The 17,886-nt window shown below is 41.6% G+C and overlaps 1 protein-coding gene across 1 annotated transcript; it reads left to right on the top strand.

Annotated features, from left to right (window-relative positions):
- Nucleotides 1–795: 795 nt before the first annotated feature.
- LOC310919703 (methanethiol oxidase-like) lies at nucleotides 796–17,594 on the top strand. Its single transcript, XM_083879165.1, has 11 exons — nucleotides 796–841; nucleotides 5,674–5,786; nucleotides 6,658–6,843; nucleotides 8,204–8,324; nucleotides 8,777–8,959; nucleotides 10,239–10,417; nucleotides 11,372–11,450; nucleotides 13,785–13,906; nucleotides 15,059–15,151; nucleotides 15,904–16,022; nucleotides 16,924–17,594. Exons 1-11 carry the CDS (start codon nucleotides 835–837, stop codon nucleotides 17,084–17,086), a joined length of 1,365 nt encoding a protein of 454 aa, XP_083735291.1. The 5' UTR covers nucleotides 796–834; the 3' UTR covers nucleotides 17,087–17,594.
- Nucleotides 17,595–17,886: the final 292 nt, after the last annotated feature.

Here is a 17,886-nt window from a genome sequence, read left to right as displayed (position 1 = left end):
TTCTCTTTTTTTTTCCAGTTTTTTCCCAATTTTTTACCCGATTTTTTCCCAATTTTTCTAATGTTTTGATTTTTATTTAATTTCATTCAAATTGTTTTATTTCTCTATTATTTGTTGATTTTATTTATTTAACTTTAATTTTCATTGAATTGTTTTACTTCTTTTGATTTATTTTCTTTCTTTGAATTTTAATTTCTTTTATTTTTATCTTTATTTTAATTCCATTTAATTTTCATTCTTTTACTTATTATTTGTTTATTTCATTCATTGGATTTAAACTTAATTATCACATTTCTTTTCTTATATTGTATTTTACGTCTTTTAATTTTCATTTAATTCAGTTTAATTTTAAAATTTAATTTTTTAAATATATTTTATGTATTGATTTTTCTTTTCTTTTCATTTTGTTTTATTTTTATTTTATTTATTTTTAAGTTATTTTTATTTAATTTACATTTATTTTAATTTACTTTTATTTAATTTATTTTTAATTTATTTTTATTTCATTTATTTTTATTTTATTTTAATTTACTTTTATTTTATTTCTTTTTAATTTATTTTTATTCAATTTATTTTTATTTTATTTTCAATATTTTTATTCAATTTATTTTTAATTTATTTTTATTCAATTTATTTTTATTTTATTTTCAATTATTTTTATTTTATTTATTTTTTATTTAATTGTTTTAAATTTATTTTTATTTAATTTACTTTTAATTTACTTTTTTCTATTTTATTATTTAATTTAAATTAATTTAATTTAAAATTTTTATCTTTTTTTTCCCAGAAAAATGTGGATCTTGTGGTCCCGGCTACGCCACCCCTCTGGATGCCATGAAAGGTGAGAAAACAGGAAAAATTGGGATGATTTTCCAGAAAATCCCAAATTCCAATGGAATAATTAATTTTTCTGGGATTTGGGATCATTATCTGGAAAATCCTAAACCAGAATTCCAATGGAATAATTAAATTTTGGGGGGATTTGGGCTGGTTTGGGAGGATATTCTGTAAAGTTCCAACCTCCCAAAGCAGAATTCCAATGGAATAATTAAATTTTGGGGGGATTTGGGATCATTATCTGGAAAATCCTAAACCAGAATTCCAATGGGATAATTAAGTTTTATGGGATTTGCGATGCTTTGGGAGAATATTCTGGAAAATTCCAACCTCCCAAACCAGAATTCCAATGGAATAATTAAATTTTGGGGGATTTGGGATGATTTGGGAGGATTTTCTAGAAAGTGCCAACCTCCCAAACCGGAATTCCAATGGAATAATTAAATTTTCTGGGGGATTTGGGAGGTTTGGAAGAATATTCTGGAAAATCCCAACCTCCCAAAGCAGAATTCCAATGGGATAATTAAATTTTGTGGGATTTGGGATCATTATCTGAACAATCCCCACCTCCCAAACCGGAATTCCAATGGAATAATTTAAATTTTGGGGGGATTTGGGAGGATTTGGGAGGTTTGGGAGAATATTCTGGAAAATTCTGACCTCCCAAAGCAGAATTCCAATGGAATAATTAAATTTTGGGGGGATTTGGGATGATTTGGGAGGATATTCTGGAAAATTCCAACCTCCCAAACCGGAATTCCAATGGAATAATTAAATTTTCTGGGATTTGGGATCATTATCTGGAAAATCCTAAACCAGAATTCCAATGGGATAATTAAATTTTCTGGGATTTGGGCTGGTTTGGGAGGATATTCTGAACAATCCCAACCTCCCAAAGCAGAATTCCAATGGAATAATCAAATTTTGTGGGATTTGGGATCATTATCTGAGCAATCCCCACCTCCCAAACCGGAATTCCAATGGAATAATTAAAATTTTCTGGGATTTGGGCTGGTTTGGGAGGATATTCTGGAAAATTCCAACCTCCCAAACCAGAATTTTAATGGAATAATTAAATTCTGTGGGATTTGGGATCATTATCTGGACAATCCCCACCTCCCAAACCGGAATTCCAATGGGATAATGACATAAATAATGACATTGATGGGAACTGGGAGGGTTTTCTGGAAAATCCTGTTCCCCCAAACCGGAATTCCAATGGGATAATGATGAAATTAATGGATTTGGGATGTCCCAGCCCGGGGCAAAGTCACCTCAGCTTTCCCTGCCCCGCCCTTTCCCAGGGATTGGGAAATAATTCCTTGGAAATTCGGGAGCTCCGGAGTTCGTGTCCTGAAATTCTTGTCCCTGAAACTTCGGGGAGATTGGAAAATTCCCAATCCCTGAAAATTTGGGAGTTTGGGAATTTCCCTCTTGGGATCTCGATCCCTGAAAATTTGGGGAAAATGGGAGTTCCCAATCCCTGAAAATTTGGGAGTTTGAGAATTCCCTTCCTAGAATCCCAATCCCTGAAATCTTGGGGATCAGGAATTCCCCTCTGGGATCTCAATCCCTGAAAATTTGGGGAAATCAGGAATTCCCAAACCCTGAAAATTTGGGGAAATCAGGAATTTCCCTTCCTGGGATCCCAATCCCTGAAAATTTGGGAAAATCAGGAATTTCCCTTCCTGGGATCCCAATCCCTGAAAATTTGGGGAAATCAGGAATTTCCCTTCCTGGGATCCCAATCCCTGAAAATTTGGGGAAATCAGGAATTTCCCTTCCTGGGATCCCAATCCCTGAAAATTTGGGGAAATCAGGAATTTCCCTTCCTGGGATCCCAATCCCTGAAAATTTGGGGAAATCAGGAATTTCCCTTCCTGGGATCCCAATCCCTGAAAATTTGGGAAAATCAGGAATTTCCCTTCCTGGGATCCCAATCCCTGAAAATTTGGGGAAATTGGGAATTCCCAATCCCTGAAATCTTGGGGAAATCAGGAATTCCCCTCGTAGAATCCCAATCCCTGAACATTTGGAGACATTGGAAATTCCCAATCCCTGAAAGTTTGGGGAGTTTGGGAATTCATCTCTGGAATCCCAATCCTTGAAAATTTGGGGAAATTGGGAATTCACCTCTGGGATCCCAATCCCTGAAATCTTGGGGAGCTCTGGGATTGGAATTGGGGATTGAAATTGGAATTGGGAACGGGTTGGGAATTGGGAATTGGAATTTGGGCAAAGAAATGGATTTGGAACTGGGATTGGGATTTGGATTGGGAACTAGAACTTGAATTGGGAATTGTGAATTGTGAGGAATTTGAATTGGGAATTGGGATTTGAATTGGAATTGTGAGGAATTGGAATTTGGGAATTGGGATCCCTTGGCAGCCGCTCTCCAACCCCATCAATGGCCCTGGCCCGTCCTGGGCAGATCCAGGGACCCCAAATCCCCTCCCTGTTCCTGGAGCAGATCCAGGGACCCCAAATCCTCTTTCTCAATCCCTGGAACAGAATTCAGGGACCTCAAATCCTGTCCCTGTCCCTGGAGCAGATCCAGGGACCCCAAACCCTCTTTCCCAATCCCTGAATCTCCTCCAGGAACCCCAAATCCCCTCCCTGTCCCTGGATCTGCTCCAGTGACCCCAAACCCCCTTTCCCCATCCCTGGATCTGCTCCAGTGACCCCAAATCCCCTCCCTGTCCCTGGATCTGCTCCAGTGACCCCAAATCACCTTTCCCCATCCCTGGATCTGCTCCAGTGACCCCAAACCCCCTTTCCCAATCCCTGGATCTGCTCCAATGACCCCAAATCACCATTCCCAATCCCTGGATCTGCTCCAGTGACCCCAAATCCCCTCCCTGTCCCTGTTTTCCCTCCCAGACTCTCCCTCAGCACTTCCTGAACCGGTTCTTCCCACCCGGCCGGGATGGGGAAACTGGAGCCGCCCCCACAGGGCCAGGGAGGCTCCCGAGGGGTTGGGATTTGGGGATTTAGGGAATCCCTGCCCTTAATTCAAAGATTTTGGGGTCTCAATCCATGAATTTTGTGTCTCCCAGACTTCAATCCAAGGATTTGGGGCTCAATCCAAGGATTTGGGGCCCAATCCAAGGATTTGGGGTCTCCCAGACTTGGATCCAACCTGTCCAACCACTTCTCCCGTGGTGTCCTGGTTCCTCCCGTGTGGGTGGGATTTGATTCCCATTCCCATTTCATTCCTTTCCCCATTATCCCATTTTCATTTCCCATTTCCATTCCCATTCCCATCCCCATCCCCATTCCCCATTATCCCATTCCCATTTCCCATTATTCCATTATCCCATTATTCCATTATCACATTCCCATTTCCCATTATCCCATTATTCCATTATCACATTCCCATTCCCATTATCACATTTCCCATTCCCATTATCCCATTCCCTCTCCCATTATCCCATTCCCACTCTCCCATCCCCCATTCCCATTTTCATTCCCTTTTCATTCTATTCCTATTCCATTCCCATTCCCTATTCCCATTTTCATTCCTATTCCCCATCCCCATTCCCACTCTCTCCATTCCCATTATCCCATCCCCATTCCCATTCACATTATCACATTATCCCATTCCCATTATCCCGTTCCCACTCTCCCCGTTCCCATCCCCACTTTCCCCATTCCCATTATCCCATCCTCATCCCCATTCCCATTTCCCATTTCCATTCCAATTCCATTTTCATTCCCATTCCCCATCCCCATTCCCACTCTCCCCATTTTCATTATCCCATTCCCATTTTCCCATTCCCTATTCCCATTATCCCATTCCCATTATCCCAGTATCCCATTATCCCATTCCCACTCTCCCATTCCCCATTCCCATTTTCATTCCCTTTTCATTCTATTCCTATTCCATTCCCATTCCCATTCCCTATTCCCATTTCCATTGTGATTCCCATTCCCCATTCCATTTTCATTCCCATTCCCATTATCCCATCCCCATTCCCATTCACATTATCACATTATCCCATTCCCATTATCCCGTTCCCACTCTCCCCATTCCCATCCCCACTTTCCCCATTCCCATTATCCCATCCTCATCCCCATTCCCATTTCCCATTTCCTTTCCCATTCCCATCCTCATTCCCATTTCCCATTCCAATTTCCTATTTTTCCCATTCCCATTCCAATTTCCCATTTTTCCCATTCCCATTTTTCCCATTCCCATTTTTCCCATCCCCATTCCCATTCCGTTCCCATTCCCATTCCCATCCCCATTCCCATTCCCATCCCCATTCCCATTATCCCATTCCCACCCTCTCATTCCCCATTCCCATTTTCATTCCCTTTTCATTCCATTCCTATTCCATTCCCATTCCCATTATCCCGTTCCCATTTTCCCATTCCCATCCCCATTCCCATTATCCCATTCCCATTATCCCATTCCCATTATCCCAGTATCCCATTATCCCATTCCCACTCTCCCATTCCCCATTCCCATTTTCATTCCCTTTTCATTCCATTCCTATTCCATTTCCATTGTGATTCCCATTTCCATTCCCATTCCATTTTCATCCCCATTCCCATTATCCCATTATCCCATTATCCCATTATCCCATTCCCAATCCTCCAGGTCTGTGCCGATTGGATTCGATGATCCCAAGGATCTTTTTCCAACCAAAATCATTCCCAGAAGACCCAGAAACCCACAAATCCCATCCCCAAAAAATCCCCCATGGAACAGCAGGAAAACCCGGATCCCACCACCCCACAAAATTCCCGCTCTGGGAAATGTTTTTCCCAAGATTTTAAGGATTTTTTTTCCCTAAAATTCCTGTTTTTTCCCCAAAATTCCCATTTTTCCAGGTCCTCGGGAAGAGATCATCTACATTCCCTGCATCTACAGGAACACCGGGAAGAAAATTCCCGATTTTCTGGCCACGGTGGACGTGGATCCCAAATCCCCCTCCTACAGCCAGGTACCTCCTGTGGGCAAAAAAATTCCCAAAAATTTCCTGGATTGGTGGGGTGAGGGTGTGGAAAGGCGATGGAATCATAAAATTGCGGAATTATGGAATTTTTAAGGTTGGAATCCTTTAAAAAGGGCCACATTCACAAAATTTTTGGGAATTTTAACCTGGGATAGGGTCAGGGATTTATTTCTAAAATTCTAAATAAATCAGGACAGGGAATCCTGGAATGGTTTGGGATGGAAAAAACTGGGAATTTGGTGTTTGATCCCAGGAAAAATTGGGAAAATTTTGGAAAATTCACAAAAGTTCAGGAAAATTTGGGAAATTTTGGGGAATTTTGGGAAAATTCAGGAAAATCTGGCAAAATGGGAAAATTTGGTGTTTGTTCCCAGGAAAATCTGGGAATTTGATGTTTGATCCGGGGAAAAATTGGGAAAATTGGGGAAAATTTGTGAAAATTCAGGAAAATCCTGGAAAAATCAGGAATAATTTGGGAAAATTGAGGAAAATTTGGGAAAATTCATTAAAAATTGGGAAAATCTGGGAAAATTCAGGAAAACTCGGGGAAAATTCAGGAAAAATTGGGAAAATTTGGGAAAATTCAGGAAAATTCAGAAAAATTTGGGAAAATTCAGGAAATTTTGGGAAAACTCAGAAAAAAATTGGGAAAATTTGGGGGAAATTTTGGGAACATTTGGGGAAAGTTGAGAAAATTCAGGAAAATTTGGGAAAATTCAGGAAAATTCGGGAAAAATTCAGGAAAATTCAGAAAAATTCAGGAAAATTTGGGAAAAATTCAGAAAAATTTGGGAAAATTTTGGGAAAATATTGGGAAAATTCAGGAAAATTCAGGGAAAATCTGGGAATTTTTTTCCAGGTGATCCACCGTCTGCCCATGCCCAACGTGGGGGACGAGCTGCACCACTCGGGCTGGAACATCTGCAGCAGCTGCCACGGGGATCCCACCAAATCCCGGGATTTCCTCATCCTGCCCGGCCTCATCTCCTCCCGCATCCACATCGTGGACGTCAGGACCGACCCCAGGGCCCCCCGCCTGCACAAGGTCTGGGGTTATTTGGGGTTTGGGGTCTGAGGGGTTTGGGGTTTGGGAATTTGGAAGGGTGGAGTTTGGGATTTGGGATCTGGGGGATTTGGGAATTTGGGATTTGGGATGGGTGGGATTTGGGAATTGGGAAGGATGGGATTTGTGATTTGGGAATTGGGAATTGGGAAGGATGGGATTTGGGATTTGGGATGTGAGGGATTTGGGATCTGGGATTTGGGATGGGTGGGATTCAGGATGGGTTGGATTTGGGATCTGAAGAATTTGGAATTTGGGAAGGATGGGATTTGGGATTTGGGAAGGATGGGATTTGGGATTTGGGATCTGGGATCTGAGGGATTTGGGGATTTGGGAATTTGGGAATTTGGAAGGATGGGATTTGGGTTTTTGGATTGGCAGGATTTGGGATTTGGGGATTTGGGATGGGTGGGATTTGGGATCTGGGGGATTTAGGATTTGGGGATTTGGGAATTTGGAGGAATGAGAGTTGGGATTTGGGATCAGTGTGATTTGGAAATTGGGATGGGTGGGATTTGGGAATTTGGGGTTTGGGATGGGTGGGATTTGGGATGAGTGGAATTTGAGATCAGCAGGATTTGGGATTGGCTTGACTCGGGATTATGGGATTTGGGATCAGTGGGATTTGGGTTGGGCAATATTTGGGATCAGTGAGATAGATGAGATTTGGGATGGATGGGATTTGGGATCGGGAATTGGGACTGGCAGGATTTGGGATCAGTGGGATGGATGAGATTTGGGATTTGGGATCTGTGGGATTTGAGATCTGGGATTGGTGGAATTTGGAATGTCAGTGGGATTTGGGATGGGTGGGGTTTGGGATCTGAGGAATTTGGGATGGGCAGGATTTGGGAATGGCAGAATTTGGGATGGGAGGGATTTGGGATGGGTGGAATTTGTGAATTGTGGAATTACGGAACTGTTAAAGCTGGGAAAGAGCCTGATGGGAACTGGGTTGGGAACCACGGAATTTTAATTTTTAATAATTTAAAATTACGGAATTTTAGAGGTTGGAAAAAGCCCTTTAGGATCGAATCCACATCCCCAAGTGCCGCCATCCCAAAGTTTTCACTCCAGGGACAAAATTCAAAAATTCCAGGAAGGAATTTTTCTCCAATTTCTCAATCTAAAAACTCCCAAAAATTCTCCACTCCACCCTCATTTTCCCCCAATAAATAAATAAATAAATATTTTAAATATATATATAAAAAATATTAAAATAATTTAAAAATATTGAATTAATTTCCAACCCCGAGCTTGAGCAGGGTCATATTAAATTGGGGAAAAAAAGCCAATTTTGATGATTTCTGGGATTTATTTTTGGGGTTTTTTTTTAATCCAGGTGGTGAATCCCGAGGATGTTTTTTGGAAATGTGACCTGGGCTATCCCCACACCAGCCACTGCCTCGGGAGTGGAGAAATCATGATCAGCACCTTGGGGGACCCGGCTGGGAATGGAAAAGGTGATTCCCAAAATTCCAGGGGGGAAAAAACCCCTAATTTTTATTTTTATTATTTTATTTTATTAATAAATTATTTTTATTTTTTATTTTTAAATCATTTTTATTTACATTAATTATTACATTAATTATTTTTATTTATTTATTTATTTATTTATTATTTTATTTATATATTTTATTTATTTATTTATTTATTATTTATTATTTTTATTTATTCTATTAACAAACGACTTATTTTTATAATTTTATTTTAATAATGAATAAAACATTAATTCATAAATTAGTAACATTATTACCATTACATTTTATTTACTGAGATTAAATAAAATAAATTAAAATTTTAATATTTTTTACTCACTTTTATTAAGTTAATTATATATTATATATTAATTAAATTAATATATTTATTAAAATAAATATATTTTATTATTCTATTTTTGGGGGGAAATAATCAGGCGGATTTATCCTTCTGGACGCCCAAACCTTCGAGCTGAAGGGGACGTGGGAAAGGGGGAACGAGGTGCCCCCCATGGGCTACGACTTCTGGTACCAACCGCGGCACAACGTCCTCATCAGCACCGAGTGGGGCGTCCCCAAATTCCTGGGCTACGGCTTCAACCCCAGCGACCTGGGGAAAGGTCAGGGGGATTGGGGGATTCCTGTCTCTAATCCAAAAATTTGGGGTATCCTGGGTTTGGAGACAAGGGTTTGGGGTTTTCCATTCAATCCGAGGATTTGGGGTTTTCCATTCAACTCGAGGATTTGGGGTTGTCCATTCAATCCGAGGGTTTGGGGTTGTCCAGTCAATCTGAGGATTTGGGGTTTTCCATTCAATCCAAGGATTTGGGGTTGTCCATTTAATCTGAGGGTTTGGGGTTGTCCCAGTTTTGGATCCAAGGATTTGGGTTGTCCATTCAATCCGAAGATTTGGGGTATCCCAATTTTGGATCCAAGGATTTGGGGTTGTCCATTCAATCCAAGGATTTTGGGTTTTCCATTCAATCCGAGGATTTGGGGTTTTCCATTCAATCCGAGGATTTGGGGTTTTCCATTCAATCCAAGGATTTTGGGTTTTCCATTCAATCCGAGGATTTGGGGTTTTCCATTCAATCCAAGAGTTTGGGGTTTTCCATTCAATCCAAGGGTTTGGGGTTTTCCATTCAAACCAAGGATTTGGGGTTGTCCATTTAATCTGAGGGTTTGGGGGTGTCCCGGTTTTGGATCCAAGAATTTCGGGATTGTCCATTCAATCCAAGGGTTTGGGGTTTTCCCTTCAATCCAAGGATTTGGGGTTGTCCATTCAATCCAAGGATTTGGGGATTCCTGCTTTCAATCCAAGGGTTTGGGGTCTCCATTCAATCCAAGGATTTGGGGTCTATCCTGGCTTTGAATCCAAGGGTTTGGGGTCCCTTCTTGTCTTCAATCCAAGGATTTGGGGTATCCCGGTTTTGGATCCAAAGATTTCGGTGTATCCTGGCCTTGGATCCAAAGGGTTGGGGTTCTCCATTCAGTCCAAGGATTTGGGGTCTATCCCTGCCTTCAATCCAAGGATTTTGGGTCATTCCCTTCATTAAATCCAAGAATTTGGGTCCCTTCCTGCTTTCCATCCAAGAATTTGAGGATATCCCAGTTTTGGATTCAAGGATTTGGAGTTTTCCGTTCAATCCAAGGATTTGGGGTCTCTTCCTGCTTTTCCCCTAAAAATCCCCCAAACCCCACCCCCAGTATCCTCCCAAAATTCCAAAAAAAATCCCCCAGAAATCCCAAAAAAATCCTAAAAAAATCCTTAAAAAATTCCCAAAAAAATCCTAAAAAAATCCTTAAAAAATTCCCAAAAAAATCCTAAAAAGATCCCCAAAATCCCTCAAAAAAACCCCAAAAATAAAAAAAAAAAATCCCATTTTTCCCCGTCCCCAGGTCGCTACGGCCGCCGGCTGAACGTGTGGGACTGGAGCACCCACAGGTACGTCCAGGCCATCGACGTGGGCGAGGACTCGGCGCCGCTGGAAATTCGGTTCCTGCACGACCCCGACGAAGCCCAGGGCTTTGTGGGCTGCACCATCAGCAGCGCCATCCATCGCTTCTACAAGACACAGGTGGGCCCAAAAATATTCCCCAAAAAATGGAAAATTCCATTTTTTTGGCGCCCAAAATAACTTTGAAGTGTCCCCACAAAAAACTGGAAAATTCAATATTTTTGCCCCCAAAAACCATCCTCAAATAATGGAAAATTAAGTATTTTTTGGTCCCCAAAGCATCCCAAAAATAGATGGAAAATTCAATATTTTTGGCCCCAAAAGCATCCCAAAAAAACTGGAAAATTCAATTTTTTTGACACCCAAAGTTATCCCAGAGAAATGGAAAATTCCTTTTTTTTTTTGGCGCCCAAAGTTATCCCAAAGAACTGGAAAATTCAACATTTTTGGTCCCAAAAGTAACCCCAAAAAACTGGAAAATCAAATGGTTTCGGCCCCCAAAGTATCCAAAAAAATCTAGAAAATTCAACAATTTTGGCCCCAAAAAGCATCCTCAAAAAAATGGAAAATTAAGTATTTTTTGGTCCCCAAAGCATCTTCAAAAAGTTGGAAAATTCAACATTTTTGGCCCCCAAATCCCTTCCAAGCATCCCCAAAAAAATGGAAAATTAAATATTTTTGGCCACAAAAACATCCCCATAAAACTGGAAAATTCAGTATTTTTAGCTCCCAAATCTCTTCCTCATATCCCAAAAACCTGGAAAATTCAACATTTTTGGCCCCCAAATCCCTTCGAAGAGTCCCAAAAATGGGAAAATTAAATATTTTTTGGGCCCCAAATCCCCTCCTGTGGGGTTTGGGGTGGAGGGATCCCATCCCATTGGAAAATTAAACATTTTTGGCCCCCAAAGCATCCCAAAAATGGGAAAATTCAACATTTTTGGGCCCCCAAATCCCTTCGAAGAGTCCCGAAAATGGGAAAATTAAATATTTTTTGGGCCCCAAATCCCCTCCTGTGGGGTTTGGGGCGGAGGGATCCCATCCCGGCCCCTCTGACCCCCCCTGACCCCCCAGGACGGGACGTGGGCGGCCCACAAGGTGATCCAGGTGCCCAGCAAGAAGGTGCAGGGCTGGATGCTCCCCGAGATGCCAGGTGGGACCATCCCCGAAGTTTGGGGTCGATCCTGGGGTCGAGATTGGGATCGGGACCATCCCCGAAGTTTGGGGTCGATCCTGGGGTCAGGATTGGGATCGGGATCATTCCTGAGGGTCGGGGTCATTCCTGGGGGTTGGGATTGTTCCTGGGGTTGGGATTGGGATCAGGATCATTCCCAGCATTGGGATCGTTCACAGGGTTGAGATTGTTCCCAGGGTTGCAATTGGGATCATTCCTGGGGGTTGGGATCAGGATCATTCCCAGGATTGGGATCATTCCCAGGATCGAGATTGTTCCCAGGGTTGGGATTGGGATCATTCCTGGGGGTTGGGATTGTTCCTGGTGTTGGGATTGGGATCAGGATCATTCCCAGGATTGGGATTGTTCCCAGGGTTGGGATTGTTCCCGGGGTCAGGATTGGGATTGGGACTGTTCCTGGGGTTGGGATTGGGATCGGGATCATTCCCAGGATTGGGATCATTCCCAGGATTGAGATTGTTCCCAGGGTTGGAATCAGGATAATTCCTGGGGTTGGGATCGGGATTGGGATCGGGATCGTTCTTGGGGGTTGGGATCATTCCTGGGGTCGGGATTGGGATCGGGATCATTCCTGAGGGTCGGGATTGGGATCATTCCCAGGATTGGGATCGTTCCTGGGGTTGGGATTGGGATCAGGATCATTCCTGAGGGTCAGGATTGGGATTGGGATTGGGATCATTCCTGGGAGTTGGGATCATTCCTGGGGTTGGGATTGGGATCAGGATCATTCCCAGGGTTGGGATCATTCCCAGGATCGAGATTGTTCCCAGGGTTGGGATTGGGATCATTCCTGGGTGTTGGGATTGTTCCTGGGGTTGGGATTGGGATCAGGATCATTCCCAGCATTGGGATCGTTCACAGGGTTGGGATTGGGATCGGGATCATTCCTGGGGGTTGGGATCGTTACTGGGGTCGAGATTGGGATCGGGATTGGGATCATTCCCAGGATTGGGATCCTTCCCAGGATTGGGATCGTTCCTGGGGTTGGGATTGGGTTTGGGATCATTCTGGAGTTGGGTTAGGGATCATTCCCATTCCAGGATTGGGATCATTCCTGGGGGTTGGGATCCTTCCTGGGATCGGGGTTGGGATCATTCCTGAGGGTTGGGATTGGGCTCAGAATCATTCCTAGGGTTGGGGTTGTTCCTGGGATAGTTCTTGAGGTTGGGATTTCTGGGGTGGGGATTGGGATTGGGATTGGGATTGGGATTGGGATTGGGATTAGGATTGGGATCATTCCTGGGGTTGGGATTGGGATCAGGATCATTCCCAGCGTCAGGCTAATTCCTGGGGTTCGGATCATTCCCAGGGGTTGGGATTGTTCCCAGCGTTGGGATCATTCCTGGGATCATTCCCGAGGGTTGGGACCATTTCTGGGGTCAAGATTGGGATCGGGATCGTTCCTGAGGTCAGGATCATTCCCAGGGCCAGGATCATTCCCGAGGGTTTGGGATCATTCTTGGGGTCGGGATTGAGATCAGGATCGTTCCCAGGATTGGGATCATTCCCAAGGTTGGGATCATTCCCAAGGTTGGGATCACTCCTGGGATCGGGATTGGGATCATCCAAGGTTTGGGATCATTCCTGGGGTCAGGATTGTTCCTGAGTTTGGGATCATTCCCAGGATTGGGATCATTCCTGGCGTCAGGATCGTTCCTTGGGTTGGGATTGGGATCATTCCTGAGGGTTGGGATCATTCCCAGGATTGGGATTGGGATCAGTCCTGGGATCAGGATCATTCCCGAGGTTTGGGATCATTCTTGGGGTCGTTCTTGGGGTCGGGATCATTCTTGGGGTCGGGATCGTTCCTGGGATTGGGATTGTCCCCAGGGCTGGGATCGGGATCATTCCTGGGGTTGGGATCGTTCCGGGGATCCAGAGGTTTGGAGTTTTCCATTCAATCCAAGGATTTGGGGTCTCTTCCTGCCCTAAATCCAAGGATTTGGGGTTCTCTATTCAATCCAAGAATTTGGGGTCTCTCTGCCCTAAATCCAAGAATTTTGGGTCTCTCCTGGACTTTGACTCGAGGATTTGAAATTCCCCTGCCTTAAATCCAAGGATTTGGGGTCTCTCCCAAACTTTGATCCAAGAATTTGGGGTCTCCTTGATTTTGATCCAAAGATTTGGGGTTCTCCATTCAATCCAAGGATTTGGGGTTTTACGCTTTAAATCCAAAAATTTGGGGTCTCACTTTGTTTGTTTTTTTTTTTTTTTTTTTGAACAAAGATTTGGGGTTTTTTTCCTGCCCTAAATTGGAGGATTTCAGGATCTCCCCGTAATTCCCTCCCCAAGGGTTCATCACGGACATCCTGATCTCGCTGGACGATCGGTTCCTGTATTTCAGCAATTGGCTGCACGGGGACGTTCGGCAGTACGACATCTCCGACCCCAAACACCCCAAACTCGTGGGGCAGGTCAGCCAAAAATTCCCAAAAAATCCCTTTAAAAATCCCAAAAACTTCTCCCAAAAATTCCCCCCAAAATTCCCCTCCAAAATCCCCAAATTTTCCCAAAAAAATCCAATAAAAATTCCACAAAAAATTCACAAAAAATTCACGAAAATCCCTAAAAATCCCAAACTCATGGGGCAGGTCAGCAAAAATACCCCAAAAAATTCAAAAGGATCCTCAAAAATTCCCAAAGTCGTGGGGCAGGTGAGCAAAAAAAACCCAAAAAATCCCTAAAAAATCCCAAAAATTCCCCAAAAATTCCCAACAATCCCCAAAAAACCCAAATTCATGGGGCAGGTGAGCAAAAATTCCCAAAAAACCCCAAAAAATCAAAAAAAATCCCCAAAACTTCACAAACCCCCCCCCAAAAATCCCCCCAAAATTCACAAAAATTCAAATCCCAAAAAAAAAAAAAAAAAAAAAAAAAATCACAAAAAATTCCCCAAAATTTTTTTTAAAAAATCACAAAAATCCCAAAAACCCCAAACTCATGGGGCAGGTGAGCAAAAATTCCCCAAAATCCCAAATATTCTCAAAAAATCCCAAAAAAATTAAAAAAAAAAATCGCAAGAAAATCACAAAAAATTCCCCCAAAATTCAAAAAAATTCCAAAAAATCCCCAAAAACCTCCAACTCATGGGGCAGGTGAGCAAAAAAATCCCAAAAATTCCCAAAAATCCCCCAAAACCCCCAACTCATGGGGCAGGTGAGCAAAAAATTCCCCCCCAAAAAAATCCAAAAAAATTTCACAAAATTCACCAAAAATTCCCCAAAAAATCCCCCAAAAATTCACAAAAATTCACACACACACACAAAAAATATTTTAAAAAAATCACAAAAATCACCAAAAATTCCCCCCAAAATTCACAAAAATTCACAAAAAATAAAATTTTAAAAATCCCAAAAAGTTCACAAAATATTCACAAAAAAAAAAAATCACGAAAATTCACAAAAAATCCCTCAAAAATCAAAAAAAATTCCAAAAAAATTCCAAAAAAAATCCCCAAACCCCAAACTCATGGGGCAGCTGAGGAAATGCCCAAATCCCCGGTGGGTTTTCCAGGTTTTTTGGGGTGTTTTTTTTGGGATGGGGCCAAGCTTTTTGTTGTCCCGCAGGTGTTTGTGGGCGGCAGCATCACCAGGGGAGGGCCGGTGACGGTGTGTGAGGACCAGGAGCTGCAGAGCCAACCCGAGCCCCTCGTCATCCAGGTGGGTCCTGGAATGGTCCCCAAATCCTGCTTTGGGATCAGTTCCATCCTCCCCAAATTCTTCCCAAATCCTGCTTTGGGATTGGATCCGTCCTCCCCGAATTCCTCTTTGGGATCAGCTCCATCCTTCCATGGATTGTCCCCAAATTCTGCTTTGGGATCAATGCCATTTTCTCAAGAATTCTCCCCAAATCTCGTTTTGGAGTTGGCTCTGTCCTCCCCAAATCCCAGTTTGGGATCAGCGCCATTTTCCCAGGAATTCTCCCCAAATCTCACTTTGGGATCAGCTCCATTTTCCCAAATTCTCCCCAAATCCCAGTTTGGGATCAGCGCCATTTTCCCGGGAATTCTCCCCAAATCCCACTTTGGGATTGGCTCCGTCCTTCCATGGATTCTCCCCAAATTCTCCTTTGGGATCCACTCCAGTCTCCCCAAATCCTTCATGGGATCCTCCCCAAATTCTCCCCAAATCCCACTTTGGGATCCACTCCATCCTCTCCAAATCCCACTTTGGGATCAGTGCCATCCTTCCCTGGATTGTCCTCAAATCCTGCTTTGGGATTGGCTCCATCCTCCCCAAATTCTCCCCAAATCCCGCTTTGGGATCAGCCCCATTTTCCCAGGAATTCTCCCCAAATCCCGCTTTGGGATCAGCTCCATTTTCCCAGGAACTCTCCCCAAATCCCGCTTTGGGATCAGCCCCATTTTCCCGGGAATTCTCCCCCAATTCCGGAATTTTCCATGGAATTGCAGGGTAAGCGGATCCCGGGGGGGCCGCAGATGCTGCAGCTGAGCCTGGACGGGACGAGGCTCTACGTGAGCACGTCCCTCTACAGCGCCTGGGACCGCCAGTTCTACCCCGACCTCATCAGGTTATTAATTATTAATTAATAGGAATTAATAATTAAGTGATGGTGACATAACGGCTGCAGAATAATTGAGAAATAATTAGGGGGGGAAAAAAAAAAGAGGAAATAATAAGTAGTAGGTAATGAGATTATCGGTAATCAAGGTATAATAAATATATGTATTATATGTATAATCACATTTAATATTTACTATCATTATTTATTTATCATTATTAATATTTATCGCCTATTACTATAGGCGATAAATAATGAAAATAAATAAAAAATTAGATAATGATACATCTGTATTTAAATAAATAAATAATTAAATTAGATAATTACACATTTGTGTTTAACTTATATAATATAGAAATTATAATAATAAATTTTAAAAATGCTAATTGATAAATATGATAAATTGGAATAAATATAATTAAATATAATTATTATATATAATATTACATATTATATACTTAAATATATTATAATATATATTATATATTATAATATATTACATATTATATATAATATATAAGACATAATATATAATATATAATATATAATCTAATATATATATATTATATATTATATATAATATATAATATATAATATATAAGACATAATATATAATATATAATCTAATATATATATATTAGATTATATATTATATATTATATAAAATATAAAATATAAAATATAAAATATAAAATGTATATTATATATAATATATAATTATTATCTATAATAACTATAAATAAATAAATAAATAAATATTATTACTTAAGTTATGGTTATAAATCAATCGTTTAAATTATTATAAATAATAATAATGATTAATATATATTAATTATTAATGATTAATAATTATTATCAATTAGTAATAATTAATAATTTACAATTAAGTGGGGTTTTTTTCCTCTTTCAGGGAGGGCTCGGTGATGCTGCAGCTGGACGTGGACACGACCCGGGGGGGTCTGAGGGTGAATCCCAAATTCCTGGTGGATTTTGGGAAAGAGCCGAACGGGCCCTGCCTGGCGCACGAGATGCGCTACCCGGGGGGGGACTGCACCTCCGATATCTGGGTCTGATTCCTCGAGGAAATTCAGGGATTTTTGGGGAATTTTTAAAAGATTTTTTGGGATTTTTTTGAGAATTTTTTGGGGATTTTTTGGGGGGAATTTTTTGGGATTTTTTTTTTTTGAATTTTGGGGATTTTTTTTTGGATATTATTTTTATTTTCGGGGGAATTTTTTTGGGCATTTGAGAATTCGGGAATTTGTGAATGTGGGGACTGCACCTCCGATATCTGGGTCTGACATCCCCGGGAAATTCGGGAATTTTTTGGGAATTTTTAAAAGATTTTTTGGGATTTTTTGGGGATTTTTTGGGGGAATTTTTGGAATTTTTAGGATTTTTTGGGGAAGTTTTCGGGAAATTTTTGGGACTTTTGGGGGGATTTTTTGAGATTTTTTGGGGAATTTTTTTGGAAATTTTTGGGGGATTTTTTGGGAATTTTTTGGGATTTTGGGGGGGGGAATTTTTTTGGGAATTTTTGGGGACATTTTTGGGGATTTTTTTGGATTTTGGGGAAAAATTTGGAATTTGAGAGTTCGGGAACTGCACCTCTGACATCTGGGTGTGACATCCCCTGGGAAATTCGGGAATATTTTGGAATTCTGGGGGGAATTTTTGGGGAAATTTTGGGGAAATTTTTGGGATTTGGGGGGGGGGGATTTTTTGGGGAATTTTTTCGGATGTTGGGGGGAATTTTTTTGGAATTTGGGAATTTGAGAACTCGGGAATTTGGGTGTTCAGGAACTGCACCTCCGACATCTGGCTGTGATCCTCCGGGATCTGGGAATTCGGGAGTTTGGGAATTCAGGATTCG

The sequence above is a fragment of the Zosterops lateralis genome (assembly GCF_965231275.1).
Source record: "Zosterops lateralis genome assembly, chromosome: 27".
NCBI classification, from domain to species: domain Eukaryota; kingdom Metazoa; phylum Chordata; class Aves; order Passeriformes; family Zosteropidae; genus Zosterops; species Zosterops lateralis.
This window is presented reverse-complemented; position numbering and strand designations above follow the sequence as displayed.

Excerpts from the sequence above, each read along its gene's own strand:
- LOC310919703 (XM_083879165.1), top strand. Across the intron at positions 11,451-13,784 it reads GATGCTCCCCGAGATGCCAG|GGTTCATCACGGACATCCTG; the intron begins GTGGGACCATCC and ends TCCCTCCCCAAG. Across the intron at positions 15,152-15,903 it reads CCGAGCCCCTCGTCATCCAG|GGTAAGCGGATCCCGGGGGG; the intron begins GTGGGTCCTGGA and ends ATGGAATTGCAG.